The 20,627-nt window shown below is 37.9% G+C and overlaps 1 protein-coding gene across 1 annotated transcript in view; it reads right to left on the bottom strand.

Moving 5' to 3' along the window:
• PTPRD (protein tyrosine phosphatase receptor type D) overlaps positions 1–20,627 on the bottom strand; it is a gene marked incomplete at both ends in the record, with an annotated part of 283,207 nt that overhangs the window by 136,856 nt on the left and 125,724 nt on the right. Inside the window, 2 exons of the mRNA XM_082497465.1 lie at positions 150–167; positions 2,147–2,335. Of these exons, the coding sequence (XP_082353591.1) occupies positions 150–167; positions 2,147–2,335 (207 nt within the window). The remainder of the gene's footprint in view (positions 1–149; positions 168–2,146; positions 2,336–20,627) is intronic.

The raw sequence follows: 20,627 nt of genomic DNA, 5'->3' as shown, positions 1-20,627 counted from the left end.
ACATTTCTGTGGTTTGTTTTGTTTGGTTGTTTCTTTTTTTTTTTTTTCCTTAAAAAAAAAAAGAAAACAAACAGGACAAAGATGAAAGGGATGAAAGGACAGAGAGAATGAGTAAGATCATTCTGTGAACGTTAGTTCAGCACTCTTACCTCTTATTGGTGTACCACCTGGGTGGATAATATGAATGCAAATAAGATTAGAAAGAAGAAGCATTAGTACGAGAAGAAGGAGGCTAGGGCTTTGGAAGAAGAATCAAATTAGATTTACAGAATTAAATAAGGTCTTAAGAGAAACTTGAATTACTATACTGTTAAAACAGGAATATATTAGATAGTATTATCAGGTTATAAAAGCAAGTTGCATTGTACCAGAAAGGGCAAAGGCTACAATTGGCTGCATTGCCATTCTCAGAGTAGCATCTGAGTTCTTAGATGTTTGGTTATATAGGGTTAGATATATATCGAATATGCCTCAAATACTTAAAGGAAACTTTACAATACTGTACTTATGACATAGTTTAGGAAGATATTGGAAATTCTATTTAAATATATATATATATGAATCTATATATATATAAAAAGAGGATACACTGAAAGCTAACTCAAAACAAATACTGTAGTTTAGGCTGGATTATGGCATTTACTGTTCTACAGCTATGTGATACATGTGTACTGTTTCTTTTAGGTGTTGCTATGACTGATAAGACAACATTTCTGTGGAGGTGTGCGTGTGCGCCACTATAGGGATCTGGTGACTACACTGACTGTTAGTAAAATGCATGCCATGCATTTTAAGAATAATAATAGTAATCATATCATAATCATAATCATAATCATAATAATATTCTGAATATGGAAATTAGTGGGGGTGAAGTGCGCTTCAGAACTAAGCACTTACCAATAGATTCTGGAGATTTAAATACGGAGAGAAGAAAGACAGCATAAAAATATTATTATATTCCTTATAATTTGGTACAAAGTTTTCAGTTAAAGCTTTATATACTAAATCATCTATGTCACATGTGAAAAATTAATTCTTAATTTACATTAACAGAAGGTTATTTTACACAGTTCTGCTGACAACAAGCAAAAAGTCAGTTAACAAGACGATTTAACATCACAGGACAGGTCAAAAGCTGAGAATTCTGGGAAGACACGTGATTAAACAACTTAGATTCTACAACGATATCTACTACAATTGCCAAAGAAAAAAGCTCATTATATCCCAATTATCTTATTTAGGGATAAGCTTTAAACTTCATAAATTTAGAGGGTTTTTTGTTGTTGTTGTTGTTGTTTTTTTTTAAATCTAAAGAGAGCAAAAGAATAAACTAGGGCAGGAGGAGAGTGAAAGAACTGCTAGGGAGGTGCAAGGGGCAAAGAGAGAGAGAGAGAGCAGCAAAAGCTGGATTCTACACCAAAAGCAGACTTCTGTAGATCCAGAAAATGTAGGATTCATAAAGCTTTAGCGTGGGCGCACACTACTGTGGCTAAATGTGTTGGAAAAATGTTCAGCCAGCAAAAAAACTTTATTCCATAGATTACCTTTTTTTTTTTTTTTAATTTTCTTTTTAAGGTATAATTGTGCATGGGAAAAAGTATTGTGTTTTATGTATTTGTGAGAGGAAAGAAGATGTGTCCAAACTGGCTAATCTTTGGTGGAGTCAAATGTGGAAAAGACAGCACAAAACACATTTTAAATTTTAATTGAAGTGTCTAATGCAGGTTTTGGTTTTGATGAATATAACCATTGGTACTCCTTGCAATTTCTGAATGAAGTCCAATGTTGAAATAAATTTGTTAAAAAAAGAAAAAATAAAAAGGAAAGAAGAAAGAAAGAGGAGAAAATGGATCCATCAAGTACTGCAAAAAGCAGTAAAGGAAAAAAATTATCAAAAAGTACAGTCACAGCAGTGAGCAATGTGGAGTAAACAGAAGCTGCAAAACACATAGAGACAGACTCTAGAAAAGGCTATGACAACATCACAGACATGGACAACACACTCAGTAACACAGAAAAGAGAGGAGGAAGAGAAATTATTACCTATAAATAAAAATAATAAAAAAGAAAAGGAAGAGAAAGAAAAGAAAGAAAAGGTGAGAAAGAACAACTCTGGGCGTTAGTGGAAACAGTAACAAGACCCTACCTGAGCGTAACTGCTTGATGCGGCCATTGTTGTTGCTTGTGTCAACAGGTAAGAAATCTTTGAACCAAGTTATTTCGGGATCAGGATTGCCACTGGCTGCACATAGCATGGTAGCTGTACGAGTTCGTTCAACCACCTTCAGCTGTGGGCCCATATCAATGGTGGGGAAACCTCGGGGAATTTGATCCTCTGGAAAAGAAATGTTATGATTTGAAGGATTTCGCGGTAGTTACAGAGTAACTCATGAAAGCCCCAGTCACCACCATGCTTAATGTTCAAGGATCCCGTTTGTATGCAAGGAACTGATGCAAAAAACAGATACTCAGGCAGTATTTTTGGTAACCTGCAGTGATCAAAATGCTGATAAAAAACAGGAAGTTCATAAAAAAGTAGCTACAAACTTTATACTTATAAAATGCATGAAATTGGCATAGCTATTGTATGTAGTGCATAACCATTGGACTCCCGCTATGGTACTTTACAACACTGATGTTGCCCTGCTTGAGAGAGTCCTTATTGTATGTGAAATATTGAATTACCATACCTATCAACAACAGGGCAAAACCCCTTTCTTTACGTGAGACAAGTACATAAGGAAATGTGATCATGCAGTATAGGATTTGGCCAGGGACTTTGGAGACCCAAGTTATATTTCTTGCTTTTATCATTATTACCTATGTGCTTTTGGTCTGAACATTTAATCTCCCTATGCTTCAGTTGTCCATCTGTAGGATGGGTATGACAGCGTTTTACTGCTACAGAGAAGTGCTGTGAGGATGAATGCGTTATAAGATTGCAAAGCACTGAGAAACTGTAAACATTGGAGCTATGCAGCTATCAAAGTTAAAGTGACAGGAGATTCATAATGATCTTAAATGGATACAACTGCGTCAACTAAAACACACAGGCATGCTCAAAAATCCTCACCCTAGTGCAGTCAATAGCGAAATATTAGAAATACTGAACAAGGGCAATTCGCCTTCTTAAGATGCTATATGCTAGCTAGTAACGCTGGAAGCACAGAGGGATTAGGCAATTTCTCAGAAATCAAGTTAGCATAGGTACAATAATCTATTTGAATTACATCATCTTGCTCATCATTTCCATTAAGGTGGCAAAAACATTTTTATTGCAAAATAATTGCTATTATTTCAATTTAAATAGGACAAGCGAAAAAAAAAAATCAAAGGAAGAGGATCAATACCAACTATAAAACACATATCTTTTTAAATGTCTTGATTGGTGGTTACTGACATGCAATTGATTAAGGTATAAAATTAACTTAGAAGAAATTGTTCAATGTCAACTCTCTTTCATGAAAAATGTGTCAAATCGTCAAACAGTTTCAAGAGAATTCTTCAGACTTTTCTGAATAATATATAGCAAGCAAGTACAGCCTATAAATCTTCACAGTTCCTGGGGTCTGCTGTCAGCTATGAGCTACTTAATTGCTCGCAATACTAATGTATATAGATACTACTCTTGTATAGTAAACACAATTCTCCAGTAAGTTCGCATAACTCTTCAGAGCTAGTATTTCTGCCAATCAGTGGTTAAGTGTCAAATCCTTCACTAGCTATAGGCTCTTCTCAAATAAAGGTATGTTTCATGCCTGTTTATAAAGATGAAATCTTTACTTTGGGAGTAACTGACAAGACTTGACTTGTGACACAGAACAGGATTTTTATGACCTGACCTTTCCTTTCCTATTTGGCTCGTATAGAAAACCCTGGAGTCCCTTTTGCAAATACGTAAGTGTACAACAAAGATAATCTATCTTGAATACTAATAGGATGGAGTAGTAAAGAGCTTTCCTTTCTTATTTTTAATAAGGGTAATTAAATTCCATCCATCCCCCTTATGCATAGAATCTCTTTGAATGAATGCTCTTCATGAAATTTTCATGAGACACACCACAATGTAACAGATTCAAATAGCCAGAACTGTTATATTTTTGACAGTTGTGGCTTGTTTCCAATCTGGCTTTCAGGTATTTGGCAATAAAACCCAATATTCAACATAAAATGGACCAGGGACATAATGAAATTTCTAATTGGAGTGCTTATCACGGTGGATTTAGTTTTTAAGATGATAATTGCTTTTTTCTCTCTAAGTTTATTGGTGATTTGTACAAAACTGTCTTTACATTTTGATGATAGCAAGTTTGACAGATCATCAAACACACTATGCAAGACAGCTGAGCATCAAATAAGTGAACAACTGCCTCTCAGCCACAGTAAGAGAAAAGTATCTCTTAGAAAATTTTGATATATTGGTAGCTCTACAATTCTGCATGAGTTGAAAAGAAAAATATTTTTTACTGCTCATTAATATGCTCATTAGGTTCTAAACCATAGTATATACCACTGTTCCCTATTAATATTCAGTTCTAGTGAATTAGCTTCCAATTCATCAACAATTTAAATCAGACTTGACCTTCTCAAAGCCATTCGGTACTGTCATTTTGAGTGGCCATTAAAGGGCAGATTTCTCTGTCCTTGTGCTTAGTGAGTCATACAAGTAATACATATTTTGTTTAGGATGACAGATACAAGAGATTTAGAAATAGAGCACATTCTTTGAATTTGTTAGGTGTCTTAACAGCGCTGCATTCCATTACTGGCATTAAGAAAATGCCTTTAGTCCTGTGCTAGTATCATTTCCAATTGGTGGACGAGCTCTACAAAAGTTATTTTTCACCAAATGTATGATCCGAGAGGCAATTACAAAGACTGGTTACCACATGAACCCTTAAGAGAGAATGATAGGGAACAGTCTTGACTTGCTTCCCATCACGGTTGTTCTTAGTATTTCTAAACTGTCTCTGTGTATTCAGTCTGTTTGTCATTGCTCATCTGTAAACAATGTCCTTGAGATTCCTATCTCAAGGTTGGAAACCTACCTGCTGCCATTTTTGTCAAAGTGGTAATTGCTTCCCTTCCAAGCAACATGTATGGAAAAAACGCATTAGCCTCTACATTCAGATTTCAGTATATCTACAGACATTGTCCAACACATAATTTCACATGTTGCTGCACCTGTCTTAGAGGTGAGCCTTCCCTCACAAATGCAACGGCATTAGAGTAGAGACTCAAACTCAGCTTTTATGCGTAAAGAGTAATTTTCATAGAATCATAGAATTGTCTAGGTTGGAAGAGGCCCTTGGGATCATCGAGTCCAACCATCTACACTACTCTACAAAGCTCTCCCCTACACCATATCCCCCAACACCACAGCTAAACGTCTTTTAAACACATCCAGGGATGGTGACTCAACCACCTCCCTGGGCAGTCTATTCCAATGCCCGACCACCCTTTCTGTGAAAAAGTCTTTCCTAATGTTCAGTCTAAATCTACCCTGTTGGAGCTTGAAGCCGTTCCCTCTTGTTCTGTCATTAATTACCTGTGAGAAGAGACCAGCACCAACCTCTCTACAGTTAAAGTATGGTCTACCAAAAAGAAACCACACTTACCTTTAAGTGTATGTACAGAAAAAAAAACCTCTGACCAGAGCTGTGCCATGACTATGCATCATTAACTCCGTTCTGCTTGTCCTTTAACTGTTTTTTCTCTCATCATAAAGGAAAAAGTGTGCTGTTGCAATCTCTCTTTTTTAAATGATTTAATTCTTTCATAAGATTTCTGGAACTCCCCAAGCTATGTCTGAAGGTAATACAGTATGTATACTGTATTTATATACTGGATATATAAGCTGGATCCAAAGAAAGCAAAGGATTTCATCCAAATCCAGTACAATTGATTTGACTCTTCATGATAAACCTATCCAGGTGTAAAACACAGCTAAACAAAGAGAAAAACTGTGATCTTCATCCAACGTTTGTGCCACACCTTCTGAATATTTTGACTATTTTTCCTGTAAAAAGCTACTTTCAGATCATGTCTAGGCCCTGCTGGCAGCAAGAAGAGTGGCAGCTTTTAGAAACAGATTGGGTCTTAAAGTCTTAAATTCTTCGTAGCTATCTTGCTGAATCACTTTGTCAATCAGCTTCATGTTTTAACAAGAAAGACAGAACAGTGTGAATCATTTTCTCAGTTACAGTACATTATGATAATATTACTGTGATATGGATATGAAGTGCAAATGTCAAGTACCCAAAGCAAATTGTGATGACGTTGGTTGTAGGTTATGGAGTATTAAGGCAAGGTAATAGAACCAGGGTCCACGACGGGGCAATTGAAATGAAAACTGGGTAATATTTCTGTTAAGTATTTCCTTCCACATTAACTATTTGTGCCGTCAAAACACCCATGTTCTAAAATATCCATGTTGACCTGTAGTTAAATCTGTGTAATCAGCCTAACTAAATTAAAGTACATACTCAAAGTGTTTCACTATGCCTCTTAAAAATATTGTCCTATGTGAACCAGTTATTCTCATTGTGAAAATGGAGGGTAGTTCTCCATTCTATTCAGGAAGAAGAAAAAAAATCTATTTCAAGATTCACTGATAGCTTTGCCACAGGCAAATTTTAGTCATTCTGCAGCTCACAGAATAAAAAGGCACACATGGAGTATTCCCAGAATACACTATAGATACTGAAGATAAACTGCTGCAATAAAGTTTATTATTTCAAAGAACAGTGTAAATAAAGCTTTTATTTTCACTATTCCAGATGGCAGCAGCATATAATTTCCACTGTTTTGACATCATGACCGTATTATTCAAAATCATTCTTCCTGCAACGCAGGACTGAGAACAGTAAAATCAAAGAGTGTAGGGGAGAGAGTAAAATCAACATTTTGCAACAAAGTTGGTACTCTGTACTACTATTGAAGAACTATGCCTATGAATAAATTGAAAAATAAAAATAAAGCCACTTCTAATTATACATAAAAGACTAATTTTGATTTAAAAGATATAAAGCATCAGAAAAGTTCTAGTTAATACACATTATTCCTATTGAAATATTTTACAAGGTAAATTTTGCCAAAAAAAGTAATTATGAACATACAATAAATTCTTTTCCCAGGGTCCTTTTTTCAAAGCTTCTATATACAGACTAGTACTTTTACTTAGTGGTGCCGTTAGTTAGTGAAGGAGGGTAACGTCTATACTGTAAGAATAGATCTAGGTATCTGTTGGGATATCTCTTAAATTTTATGCAATTCTACCACACAAAGGAAGGGAATTAGACATTGATAAGATGATCAGAGACTCACTAACAATTAGTAAATATTCAACAACAGATCAGCTGCCCATACCATCCCACTAAAAAACATGCATTTAAAAATATTCTTCATATATTGAAGAAATGTGCAAAGCACTTTTGATGCAAAAGAAAACAAATTTATTTAGTAGCTCTGTATGCAATTACCCTGCAAATTGCAAAGTAATGTCTATATAACAGAACATAGAGCCACTTAGTCTGAATTATCATTTGTATGAATGTTGAAGCAGCAATTTCACATTGCATTAAGTCAGTTAACATTCATTGTTATTAGCATTTCGCCTTAAATAAGTTCTCTGTTTTAACAAATGAGTGCATTGAGCCTTTGAAATTAGATATCTTCATAAGGACATGAAAATAGAAAAAGGAATTTGCACTTTTTGGCAGTTCTCAAATTCTGCTAAATTAAAGACTGCGCATAGCAAGCTCCTTCCAAAGTGACTGGCCTCACTCACACGAACAACGAAATACCTCTCACTGTCCTTTAAGAATGATATTCTGAATGACAGGAGTTAACATCTGGAGAGTCATCACTCATATGAAAACAATAGCCTCAAAATAAGGGTTTATTGTCACATTTTCACTCAGGCACTGTGGTACCTTATAGCACAGGATATCATACAAACATCATATGCCCAAATTTGGTTATGACTGAACTTTTGGATGTCTGTTCTACTTACTGGGAATGGAAAGAGAAATACAAAAGGCTGTGTCCTAAAAAAATACAAGGTAGGAAATCCAAGAATCCCTGCCAGATGTCCCCTCTCTAATATGAGAAGAGGGCTCAGCCAGAATTATGGTAATGAAACAAAGGCAGAGAATGTGAAGTGGTGTTTTACGTGTGGCGTATCATATATTTAGAAAAAGAAACACTGAACTTCTGAAGCAAAGACGATACAGCATCCCACATATTTCCATATGCAAATGTTCACAAGAACAAAACTATGTATTTTGCACTGGTGGATTAAAGACAAGAGGACGGTAAAGAGCGGCCATATGAATTTCCGTGATTACCATTTCTAATTTGAGGCTTAGTTTCCAGACAGGGTTAGGATTTAGATTACACTAAATCAGGGTTAAATTGCGGCTTGCCAAGAATGAGGATTAGGAAAACGCATGATTGCTCTACCTAGTCAATATTTTTAACATACTAATATTTGGTTTACATCCTCCTTACTTTGATTTCAAAAATAAAGGGTAAAGAATAACAGTGCAGTGATGACAGTCTTTGCTTTAAGCTTTAATTTTTCACATCACACACAGTTTTATGGTGTAGTAAATAATGAGATCAGCAGCAGGTTCATATGCACCCCAGAGCTCACTTCTCATGTTAGTAGTCTGAATATACAGATTGGTCCAGAACTCATAAAGGCATTCTTTTCTTTTCCTTCCCCTTCTTTCTACTCATTAATACTCTGTATTAAAATACTGACATTAGTAAATATATATGACACTTTTAATAAGTAGTTACCTCTTATTCATTCTTAAGTATAAAGCAATAAGTCACCACAATAAAGCTGTAACATACTAATTTTGGCAGAAGCATCTACTTTTTGCTTCAGCAAAGAGGACAAGAGAGAAAAAGTGAGCAGTCTGGCAAAGGACTTAGACCATAGACGCCCCTTTCTCCTCTTTCCTCCCCATTTGCACTACATGTGTAAACCTAAAGGAGTGATAATACTACCTAAAACAGACAAACAAATGCAGCTTCTGATCATGGTCATTTCTGTTACTGATGTTACACAGCTTTCAATGATTTATTTCCTCAATGACATAATCTTACTGAATACTTTTTAATGCAGCCTACATACTCTTCAGGCCAAAATGACAACTATAAACTACACTAACCGCATTAATGTCACAGCTGCCAAATTTAAGGACCTGCCAAAGGAACTGTAGTCGCAAACCCATCAACTTTGATTAAGTCTTGTTTTCAAAGGAGAACAATACTGTTTTTTTTTGCATTTCTAGCTCAGCATCAAACTCGTGCATTTTAGAAAGAGAGGATTTTCACTTTGATAGGGGGGTTAAAAGGTGCCCCAGAAGGCCTACAGCTTGGTCCCTTAGAAGAAGGAAAGAAGGAATAAGGGTGATGAAATGGTATGCCACAAGCTTTGACAAAAGATGCTTGGGTCAGGACGTTAAAAGCACTTTCTGTTACTAAAACAGTAAGTTATTCCAGGTAGAGGCTATGCATTCCAACTGCTTTTTATGGTGCCTGGCACAACAATGCACCCATGCAGATGTAACAATTTGGATGTTGCATTATTTCAATAAATAGCAAACATAATGATGAATAAAAGTGCTACTATCGCTGAAGAGAACAAGAAAAAAGAGATATGTTGTCAGAACAGACAGTGAACTGCAAACTCAGTTGAAGAGGATATCCCTTGGAACTCAGTATTACTAAGCATTACACTAATGTTACTGGTACAAAATATACATGCTTTTTCTACATCTAATGCAGTATTCATCATCATTAGTCTGAAGAGCATGCTTAAAACGTTCATAACACTTACATGACTACAGATAGGTGACTGTAGAGAAATAACAGATCCAATAGCTTCCCATTTTTGTGGTTTGTTTGCTTGTATCTTTTACGTCTTTTCATCACTATGAACACAAGTCTATCAATTAAGATAATGCTGGATGAGACAAGAAAGATATAAGACAACAAAGCAATGCCTTATATCATGTTCTCCTAATATTTATGGGCAAAAGACATAATACAAAGTGCTGGTAAATGTTAAAACACACGGCATATTTGAACCTGTATGAATCTTTAACAGAACTGAGAAAGTATTTCCTTTATGAGTAGATGGTGAATTTCTTCCCTGGTTATCTGGCTATGGAGGGAACGGGTGCTCTCTAGACCTCACTCTTCATCTTCCTGAACATAAGGGAAGGTATCCCTCTCACCTCTCATGCCTATCTAAGGCAACACTCCCTCTCTCTCACAGACATTGAGAAGATGCCTAGGGATCTGTTAGCAAGGAAGGATAGGTATAGGAGGAGACAGGAGGGGAGGGGGAAGGGAAAGGGCAGGAGAGAGGAGAGGAGAGGAGAGGAGAGGAGAGGAGAGGAGAGGAGAGGAGAGGAGAGGAGAGGAGAGGAGAGGAGAGGAGAGGAGAGGAGAGGAGAGGAGAGGAGAGGCTTGGGGTAAGTGTCACCACTTAAGTCAAAATAGCTTTGAGGAAGTGTCCAGACGAGGAAGTTAGAGGGTATTTTCTTCTGGGGGAAACACAGACATTCAATTATTCTGGAAGAATACAGAAGAGCTTTCTCTGTAGCAGAGGACACACATTGCTTAAAAAAACAGCTTTTTCACAATTCTGTGCCCAAGTTCAATAATTACTGCTGTCTGATAAATACCCTTTAATGAGTATGGATTTACAAAGCAGAAACTCCTATTAACACTCGACAGCATACATGTGGATGAAGACATATATTTTAACATAAAAATTTTACTATTTCTAAAGCTTAACGCAGCTAAAACTTCAAGGTTCTCATCTCAGAAAGGCTCACAGGTTCATGACACTGGGAAAATGAAGAACCACCCACTGTAGATGAAGATCAAGTATGAGACCACCTGAGGAACCTGAAGGTGCACAAGTCCATGAGACCTCATGAGATACATCCGCGGGTCCTGAGGGAACTGGCAGATGAAGTTGCTAAAGCACTAGCCATCGTATTTGAGAAGTCGTGGTGGTCTGGTGAGGTTCCTGCCGACTGGAAAAGGGGAAACATAACCCCCATTTTCAAAAAGGGAAATAAGGAAGACCCAGGGAACTATAGGCCAGTCAGTCTCACCTCTGTGCCTGGCAAGATCACAGAGCAGATCCCCCTGGAAACTCTGCTAAAGCACATAGAAAACAAGGAGGTGATTGGTGACAGCCAATCACAGCCTTGGCTTCACCAAGGGCAAATCATGCCTGATAAATTTGGTGGCCTTCTACGAAGGGGTTACATGGGCATTGGACAAGGGAAGACCAACTGATGTCATCTACCTGGACTTGTGCAAAGTGTTTGACACCATCCCACCTGATATCCTAGTCTCTAAATTGGAGAGACATGGATTTGACAAATGGACCACACGGTGGATAAAGAACTGGCTGGCTGGTCGCACTCAAAGAGTTTTGGTCAATGGCTTGACATCCAAGTGGAGAGCAGTGATGAGTGGCGTTCCTCAGGGGTTGGTACCGGGGCCTGTACTGTTCAACATCTTTGTTGGCGACATGGACAGTGGGGTGGAGTGCACCCTCAGCAAGTTTGCTGATGATACCAAGCTGTTTGGCGAGGTAGACATGCTGGAGGGGAGGGATGCCATCCAGAGGGACCTGGACAGGCTGGAGAGCTGGGCCCAAGCCAACCTCATGCAGTTCAACAAGGCCAAGTGCAAGGTCTGGGGCAATCCCAAGCACAAATACAGGCTTGGTGGGGAATGGCTGGAGAGCAGCCCTGAGGAGAAGGACCTGGGTGTGCTGATTGAGGAGAAGCTCAACATGAGCCAGCAATGTGCGATAGCAGCCCAGAAGGCCAACCGTATCCTGGGCTGCATCAGAAGAAGTGTGTCCAGCAGGTCAAAGGAGGTGATTCTGCCCCTCTGCTCCACTCTCCTGAGATCCCACCTGGAGTGCTGCATCCAGCTCTGGAGTCCCCAACAGAAGAAGGACATGGACCTGCTGGAGTGCGTCCAGAGGAGGGCCACAAGGATGACCCAAGGGCTGGAGCACATCTCCTGTGAGGAGAGGCTAAAAGAGTTGGGGCTGTTCAGCCTGGAGAAGAGAAGGCTCTGGTTGAGATCTTATTGAGGCCTTCTAGTACCTAAAGGGGGCCTACAAGAGAGCTGGGGAAGGAGTTTTTACTAGGGCATGTAGTGGTAGAACGAGGGGGAATGGCTTTAAACTGGAAGAAGGCAGGTTCAGATTAAACATTAGGATGAAATTTTTCACTGTGAGGGTGGTAAGGCACTGGAACAGGTTGCCGAGAGACGTTGTTGAGGCCCCATCCCTGGAGGTGTTTAAGGCCAAGCTGGATGTTGCCTTGGGCAACCTGGTCTAGTGGGAGGTGTCCCTGCCTATGGCAGGGGGGTTGGAACTCGATGATCTTCGAGGTCCCTTCCAACCTAAACCTATGATTCTATGATTATTTTGCCCCCAAACCAACGTTAGAACTGGCTGTGGTCTGAGACTTGGACTTCTACCTGAAATTTTGCTGCTGCCCTAAACTGAAGTAAATGGGACTAGTCTGGGATTTAACATGTTTGACGTTATAACAGGAAGTGCTGATTTCACAGGTGATAGATAACATCTGTACTCTTTATTGCATGGAAGAAAATACTCAACATCCCATCATGCTTTCTAGCATGGAGGAAGCCTTCCTCTGAAGCAGGCACAGAGGGCCTGGCGATGCAAGGCAGGACTTGTTCTGATCCACTGAGAGGTACCACTTGCATTCTGCCGAAGTATTTTTCACAATAATAATCATATGGCCTTGAAGGAGCTATTGTGAATTGTTGTGAACTGAACTGAGCAAACTGAAGCAGGCTTTCTGGAAGACTGAAGGAGAAAGATGTACTTTAAACATGACACATTCACATTTGTCTAGCAACAGCAGCTAATATTTCTCATGGAACCGTAAATGATGAATGGTGCAGGGATTCATTCATAAGATGTTGAACATAGAACAAAAATGGATTTACTCAGCTTTGCTATAACTCTTGCTGCAATTTACTTGAATAATTGCACCACAAATTATATTGTCAGTAATTTGAAATAGGATCTTGGTGTGGCATAGGACCGTAGGATGTTAAGAAGTGTTTTTCTAAAACTGTTTTAAATGGTGAGTTCAAGGTTCACACCTGTAAGCCCGTCATAATTATTTTAACTAATTATGAAATTCAGTGCTACCTCTAAAAAATATACAGAATCAAAATCTGTGATGGACAGTGTAAAATGAAACTTATTAGAGACTACAATTTGTCATCAACAGTATTTGTGAGCATTTGATTACTAAATATTAAATTGATTTTATGTATAGTATAGGTAAGCTTTTTGTTTTCACAGTTTCCTTTTAAGATAATTTTCTCACCAACTTTTGGCTAGCTGGTCAAAGATAATCCTAACTATGCAAAACGTACTTTCTAGAAAAAAGTGGAGAGGAGGGTTAGGTTTTTCCTTTTTGCCTTGTTTAGTGTTTTGTTTTTTTTTTTCATAGAAATTTCTGCAAATAAAACCAATAATTTGTTAACACAGATATAGCAATGTTTCAGTTCCAGTGGAATACTGTACTAGCACAGAAATAAGGAAGTAGCTGTTTTGTGTAGCTGAAAGTCATGGGACTAAAATGTTTGAACAGTCCAGTGTGATTGCCAGAAGACTGAGGGAGTCATGATGTCAGGCAGGGCAGTGGTGGTGGTGCTGGGGAAGTGCATCTGAGATGGAGTAGAAAGAAAATTTCATGTTAAGACACATATTTGCAAATTCATCACAAAACGTTTTGTGAAAAACAGTTAATGAAGTCAAACGGCTCTGGAGAGCCAGTTCTTGCCTTTAAACAGACGTAGTGTGACAGACTAAGCTTAGCATAGCACTGTATGTGTCAAGTACACAAAAAAAACAGTGTAAGCACAAAAAACCTCCATGCCAACTCTGCGGACACACTTAACACATGATAAGTTGCATGAAGAAGGTACAAATGAAGAAAACAAAATGCTTGAAAAAGGAAGATATGAACCTGTCCAGTGGTGAATTACCACTCAGTGAGAGTCCCTATGCCACAGGAGCAATGCAAACAACGGACTGAGAGGGCCAGGGTTGTGTCTGATTTCAACAATGGAACTGTTTCTCTTTGGATTTATTTGTAATAACAGCTGTCATCCATTTTATAACTGAATACAAAACTAATTTCTTTTAGAGAAAAGAGATCAAACTATTTTTCCTGTAGGCTGGAGAGGCAGTCATGAAGATTATTATATGCACTCTTCAGAAGCAGTTGGGAGCACATCAGATGTTATAGTAATTGAGAAATAATTTCTGCTGCTAAATGAAGTGGAGACCAGTGACGAGTGGCATTCCTCAGGGGTCAGTATTGGGACTAGTACTGTTTAACATCTTTGTCAGCAACATGGACAGTGGGATTGAGCTCACCCTCAGCAAGTTTGCTAATGACACCAAGCTGTGCGGAGCAGCTGACATGCTGGAGGCAAGGGATCCCATCCAGAGGGACCTGGACAGGCTTGAGAAGTGGGCCCATGAGAACCTCATGAAGTTCAACAAGGCCAAGTGCAAGGTCTGGCACATGGGTTGGGGAAATGCCAAGCACAAATACAGGCTGGACAGAGAACGGATTGAGAGAAGCCCTGAGGAGAAGGACTTGTTGGTTTATGAGAAGCTCAACATGGGCCTGCAACATGCACTTGCAGCTCAGAAAGCCAACCGTATCCTGGGCTGCATCCAAAGAAGCATGGCCAGCAGGTCAAGGGAGGTGATTCTGCCCCTCTGCTCTGCTCTTTTAAGATCCCACCTGGAGTACTGCATCCACCCTGGAGCCCCCAGCATCCGAAGGTCACAGACCTGTTGGAGTGCGTCCAGAGGAGGACCACAAAGATGATCAGAGGGCTGGAGCACTTCTCCTGCGAAGACAGTCTGAGAGAGTTGGGATTGTTCAGCCTGGAGAAGAGAAGGCTCCAGGGAGACATTATTGCAGCATTCCAATACTTAAAGAGGGCCTACAGGAAAGGGAGGGACTTATTAAGGAGTGTAGCGACAGGACGAGGGGTAATGGTTTTAAACTGAAAGAGAATTTTTTACTTTGAGGGTGGTGAGGCACTTGGACAGGTTGCCCAGGGAAGCTGAGGATGCTACATCCCTGAAAGTGTTCAAAGTCAGGTTGGATAAGGCTTTGAGCAACTTGGTCTAGTGGAAGGTGTCCCTGCTCATGGCAGGGCGGTTGGAGCTATATGATCTTTAAGGTCCCTTCCAACTCTAACCATTCTATGATTCTATCTTTTTAACTCCTGGGTAAAAGTTCTTTTCAATGAAGGTAACAAAAATAATTTCAATAGCTATTATTTATGTAACATGGTTTTGCAAAGCATTTCACAAAGCAGACCTATCCATTATCGTGAAAAAAGGGTATAGTTACATCTCTATAACTCCATATAATTAGGGTAGATTTTTCAAAGTTCATAATGAATTCCTGTTTTTCTTACAGTATTTAGTTTCATCATATGAAAGACAGTAAGAGCAGTCACAGTATTTCTGCTCCAAAACAGTTTTACTGATAAAACCAGTACACATTAAAAAAAATCATTCAAAATCAGTTTTCCATCATTATGTAACATTGCATAACCGTAATAATGATGAAAAAACAGTATTGCTCCATATTTCTTAAACCTAGGCACTCTGTTCCAAATAATCACATGCAGAAAATTATTTCTTGATTGGCTGCCAATGGCTTTGAAACTTTTTCATTACATAATTTATCTAACTTAAAGCAAATGAGTAGTCTCATTGAGAAAACTGACTGTAATGGAACTATTTATACACTTAAGTATGTTGCTGAACCAGCTATCACATATTCTAAATTCATTGCCATTTTATTTCATAGGCTATTTCATATTATGCTTTCTTCCTACTCTGAAAGTAAATCAGATCATTTACAAATTTTCCCCCACACATGACAAATATTACATTGTCTTTCTCTATAAGTGAAATCAACTTGTATGCATATCACTTATCTGCCTCAGATTCATAAAGCACTGTTTAGATTTTATGGCAAGAACCATAACAATTTAGACATGCATCATCAAGAGCACTTCATTTCACCATGGTATTTGGGCTAGCCCTTATGCTAAGCAGATACAGCATTGCAGAGAAATAAATGATTATTTTCTAATAGCATGGGAAGAACAAGGAAGCCATTTAACGTATGTTCATAACACTAACCATCAAGCTTCTTAGGGCCTGAACAGGTAGCCAGCCATTTCATGCAAGCAACACTGAAAATTAGTTGCTAGAAAACCAAGATAAAAGAGCAAAAGGTAATTTTCAAGTCAATTTCTTGGCAGGTTAGTGGACTAACCTGCACACATGCAAACCTGCACACGTGCAAACCCTGATTAAAAGTCCCACTATATTTTATCAACATTCACGGTTAATAACTCCCTTTTTTTTAGATCACAATAGTATGCCAAGACAAACAGAACTGAGCTTTTAGCACTGTATCAAAGTATCCGCAGAGTAATAGCTAAATGGCAAGATTAGCACTTACTACCAACACTTGCTTTAGCAGCTACGTGTTAGTTGGACTACCTTTGTTATTTAGAGGTAATAAGATTGAAAGTTCACAGCTGGAGATTGTAGGGAAGTAGGCAAACAACTATGTTCTCAGTCAGTACGAGATGTTAGTTTAATAATTATTACAATAAATCCCATATGGTTCTTATTCTTCTCTTGATGTACACATAATGCTAATTAACTTTAACAGGAGTTACAGAAACGCATCAAAAGAACACATGCTATAAAACCTAGAATTCATTTTAAACACTTGAAAACAGTATTGCACCTGTTTGTATGAAACCCTCACACAAGATGATCCATAAATTGAATACCACCCATATTAATCCTATTAACAGTGCTAGACCTGAGACATTCATTTTATATTGATTTTATTTTGCTATGCCCTTAGTGTTTTAAGTGATTCCTATTGTTCCATTTGTGCATAAATTTACTTTCTTATAGTAAGGTTCTGTTTTACCTTTCCCCATTTTTCTCTACAGTACTGTAACAAGTTATCTTTACTTCTGTAAGACTATGGAGATGAAGGCTTAGAAGATACTTATTGAGTTTTACGCTTTGGTCTTCTTGTTATTTTTACTCTGGAGACAAGTACCTCTTGCAACGTTTTTTTTCCCCTTTTTTTTTTTTTTTCCCTTCCCAATTTTCTTTCAGCAGAGGAGTCTTTCAGTCAGTGTTTAGTCTTCTGTTCAAAACTACCTCCCCAGAGAGTTGTAACCACTTGTCAGTCTCCCAGAAGAAAAGATTTTAGAGGATTTAAAGTACTCCCTATTTTTTATCTGCAAAGTTAACTCCTTTTTCCCCTCAAATTTCACTTGAACTTGCTGGTGCTCTCAACTTTGGTTATTTGCCTAGAGCGTTGGTGGCTCCAATGCTTTTTAATTGCAGAGCATGTCTGCTGAAGGCTACTGCACCACTGCAGTACACCTCCCATTCAAGTGTATAGTGCTGGCGTATACTTTCTGCCAGTGTGTTGTAGTGAAGGGTTTGCTGTTAGCATGTGCACCGTCTGTGGTTAACACCAGAAGAAATTAAGACTTGGGAAGATTTTACTGAGGGTTATGAAGTTCTGGTGAGGGTGGATCGCTTTATCCCCAGGCTGGCAGCTCTCCCAGTTTTGATATTGCTTTAATGTGTCAGACAAACTGTCTACTTGCAGCGCTAAATACTAGAAGGCCACTGAATGAGACTTGGTGGCATCATCAGTATTCCTGGGTGGAACAATTTACTTTTCCATTTCGTAGCCTACCGTTCATGGTGAAGCTTCTTTCTCTGAAGCTATTTAAGAGATATTTGGATATGTGCTGCCTTGTGAGAAGTAGATACAGAAAACAATTACCATGACTCGTATGCTTTCTGCCTTTTTGAAGTAAGATGTTCTTCATGTGCACAGGAACAGCTAAGTTCACTTATAATTTCTTGGGAAAAAGACAATGGAATGGGCCAGCCTACTACAATATAAAGGGTAAAAGACTGTGGGTAAAACTCCCAGAAGAATTATAGGCATTCAATTCTGAAAGAAGAACTGATAAGCATGCAACATCTGCAATATGACTATGCATGTGAGATACTTGCGTTCAAACTCAAACCAGCCTAATGATCACATCTGCATGCAAACTCCAAAATTTAAATGTGATGAAGACATTTGTGGTACTTCAAAACTGAAAAACTAGCCACAGTTTGTTTCTGAGCGCAGTGAATGTACTAACAGTATAATCACTCGACAGATATTAACAGCTATTTCATGAATTTCAAATTGAGTAATGCCATATTTTATTTCGGGGTTTTTTTTCTCACTCTTTAAAAAAAAATATTGTAGCTAGTAATAGAATATTTAGAGCAAAGACAGTTCCTATTTCTTTTTGTATACCAATGTAACTACTAAATGCCAAGCAGTCACATTTAATTTCAGTGATTCTTAACGAACAACTTTGTAAATGATGATCAAATAGAGTCACAGAAATGAAAAATTTCCTTAAATCCTATTCCACCATTTCTAGAATTATTTCTTAATTTACTTCATGTTCACTCTAAATTATCATCACATCTTGGGGGAAATGCAAAATATGACAGAAAATATAGAAAAGTATTTATAGAAAGTGTTTAGATATATTCAGGCACAGATTGTTCCTTGTGAACTTGCAACTCACAAATTACAAGAAGAAATAAATAGATATATAATCCTATAGAGGAGTAATCTTAGTAACCATGTTTAATCAGAACGTTAGCCATTCATTTTAGCTAATGGATAATTAATTTTACTTTTTTCTATCACTTCCACAGAGCAAAAAGTCCTTCTAAAAACAGTATTAGAGATTTCCAAAAAAACACAGAAAATAAAAAGCTTATTCTAGAAACCCCTAACAACATTTCAGGCTTCAGAGAGTCAATATGTTACTTCTACATTTTAATGATGAAAACTGGAAAGACTGATGATGATTTTACAGCTTGTAGTGAACCTACATATTAGAAAGAACAGGCTTCCTTATGAGGCACACAGCCAGTGCACTCAAACTCAGACAGGTCAGCTTCATGTGGCCTGCTGTTGCGTTACAAGTAAGGAGCAAGCCACTGGATGATGCTGGTTTTGGGAAACAATATTCCGATTAGAAAAAATAATATGAGGTTCTCAACAGCACGGAAGGTTTGACACAAGGATGTCTGTTTCTGTATTTCCTACTCATACTAAGTAGCATTTGCAAGAAGTTCTGTAGACTTCTACAGGACTGTTATAAAGTTCAACATCTATGAGCAAAAACTATTTTAATAAGCAAATGACCAATAACGAATCAAAACCTACCATAAATTTAAAAACAGTGGGCACAATCCTGCAAAACCAAATCAGAATTTGTAGCAAAAGACAGTTTGTGCACTAAGAAAGGCTCTCAGAATCTATCAAACAGCTCTGTGGATCGCTTGCACAGCCAGCTGGTCTATCACAAAAATGATTCCGTGTTCTCTGTGTAATTATTACTCATACACATGAAGTATATGTGTTCTATCCAGGTTTTCACTCAAATCACCACTTGGTACCTCTCAACAATACTCTCTTTCAAAACATTAATGGAATCAGGGCTGAAGCATCTCAATTTGTCCCAAGATACAGAAACTGACCTATAAAGGCATTGCAATTGAAAAGTAAGAACCCTTGAATTTCTCAGCGCTCCCTGTGAGATACAAGAGTTCAAGTAGTTCATCTACTTTTAAACCCTCTACTGTTCTCAATTAACTCAATTTGACACCATACCAAAAATCTGGAAAAAAGCTACCTGTTCTCAGAGATTTTAGAAAACATGTTTCAGTAACTCATATTGCCCAATTTGCTATAAATGTTGTGGCATTGAGATTTTAGAGGTAGCCCTACCTTCGGATGGTAACAGGTAACAGAATTTCACTTTGATGATCCCAATAGCTTGTGGCTCAAAAGGAGCATATGTGCCTTGTGGTTTGTCTATAGTAACCATTGTTTTGTTTCCTGCTAGGTGGAGGAAAGACACTGCTAGTGGGGAAGAATGTCCAAGACTAATTTTGCAAATTCCTTAAACAGCTCCAATTTTTTCGTTAAGTATAATACATGTCTATATTCTCCAGTATTAGTCATTTTTGCTTCGGAAGGCACTTAAATAATGAAATTCTGAACTGAGTTCTATAGTTTTTAAAAGTCAGATCTTCAGTTTTTATACAACATCCTGTTGTGATGGCAATTTGTGGCAGTATTTTTTCTTCTCTCTAGACAAATGAGTATAAAAAAATGTCTTTCAACCAAACACCTCTACAGAACACAGTATCGTGCAGTATGTTGCTTCTACTCCTTCTGAAAACAAACAAGAAGAACCCAATAATCCAAAGTTTTTACAAACTTAGAAAAGAATGTAATGTTATTAAGCTCTGTAATTTTGAGCATAAGAAAGCAGGAAAACAGCATAGTCAATAGAACAAAAAAAGAGGCTGCTGTTACATTTTTTCTTCCTTTTATATATTATGCCATGCACAG

The sequence above is a fragment of the Vanellus vanellus genome, assembly GCF_965231255.1.
Source record: "Vanellus vanellus genome assembly, chromosome: Z".
NCBI lineage: Eukaryota > Metazoa > Chordata > Aves > Charadriiformes > Charadriidae > Vanellus > Vanellus vanellus.
Note: the sequence above shows the minus strand (reverse complement) of the source record. Positions and strands in the feature narration are given on the sequence as shown.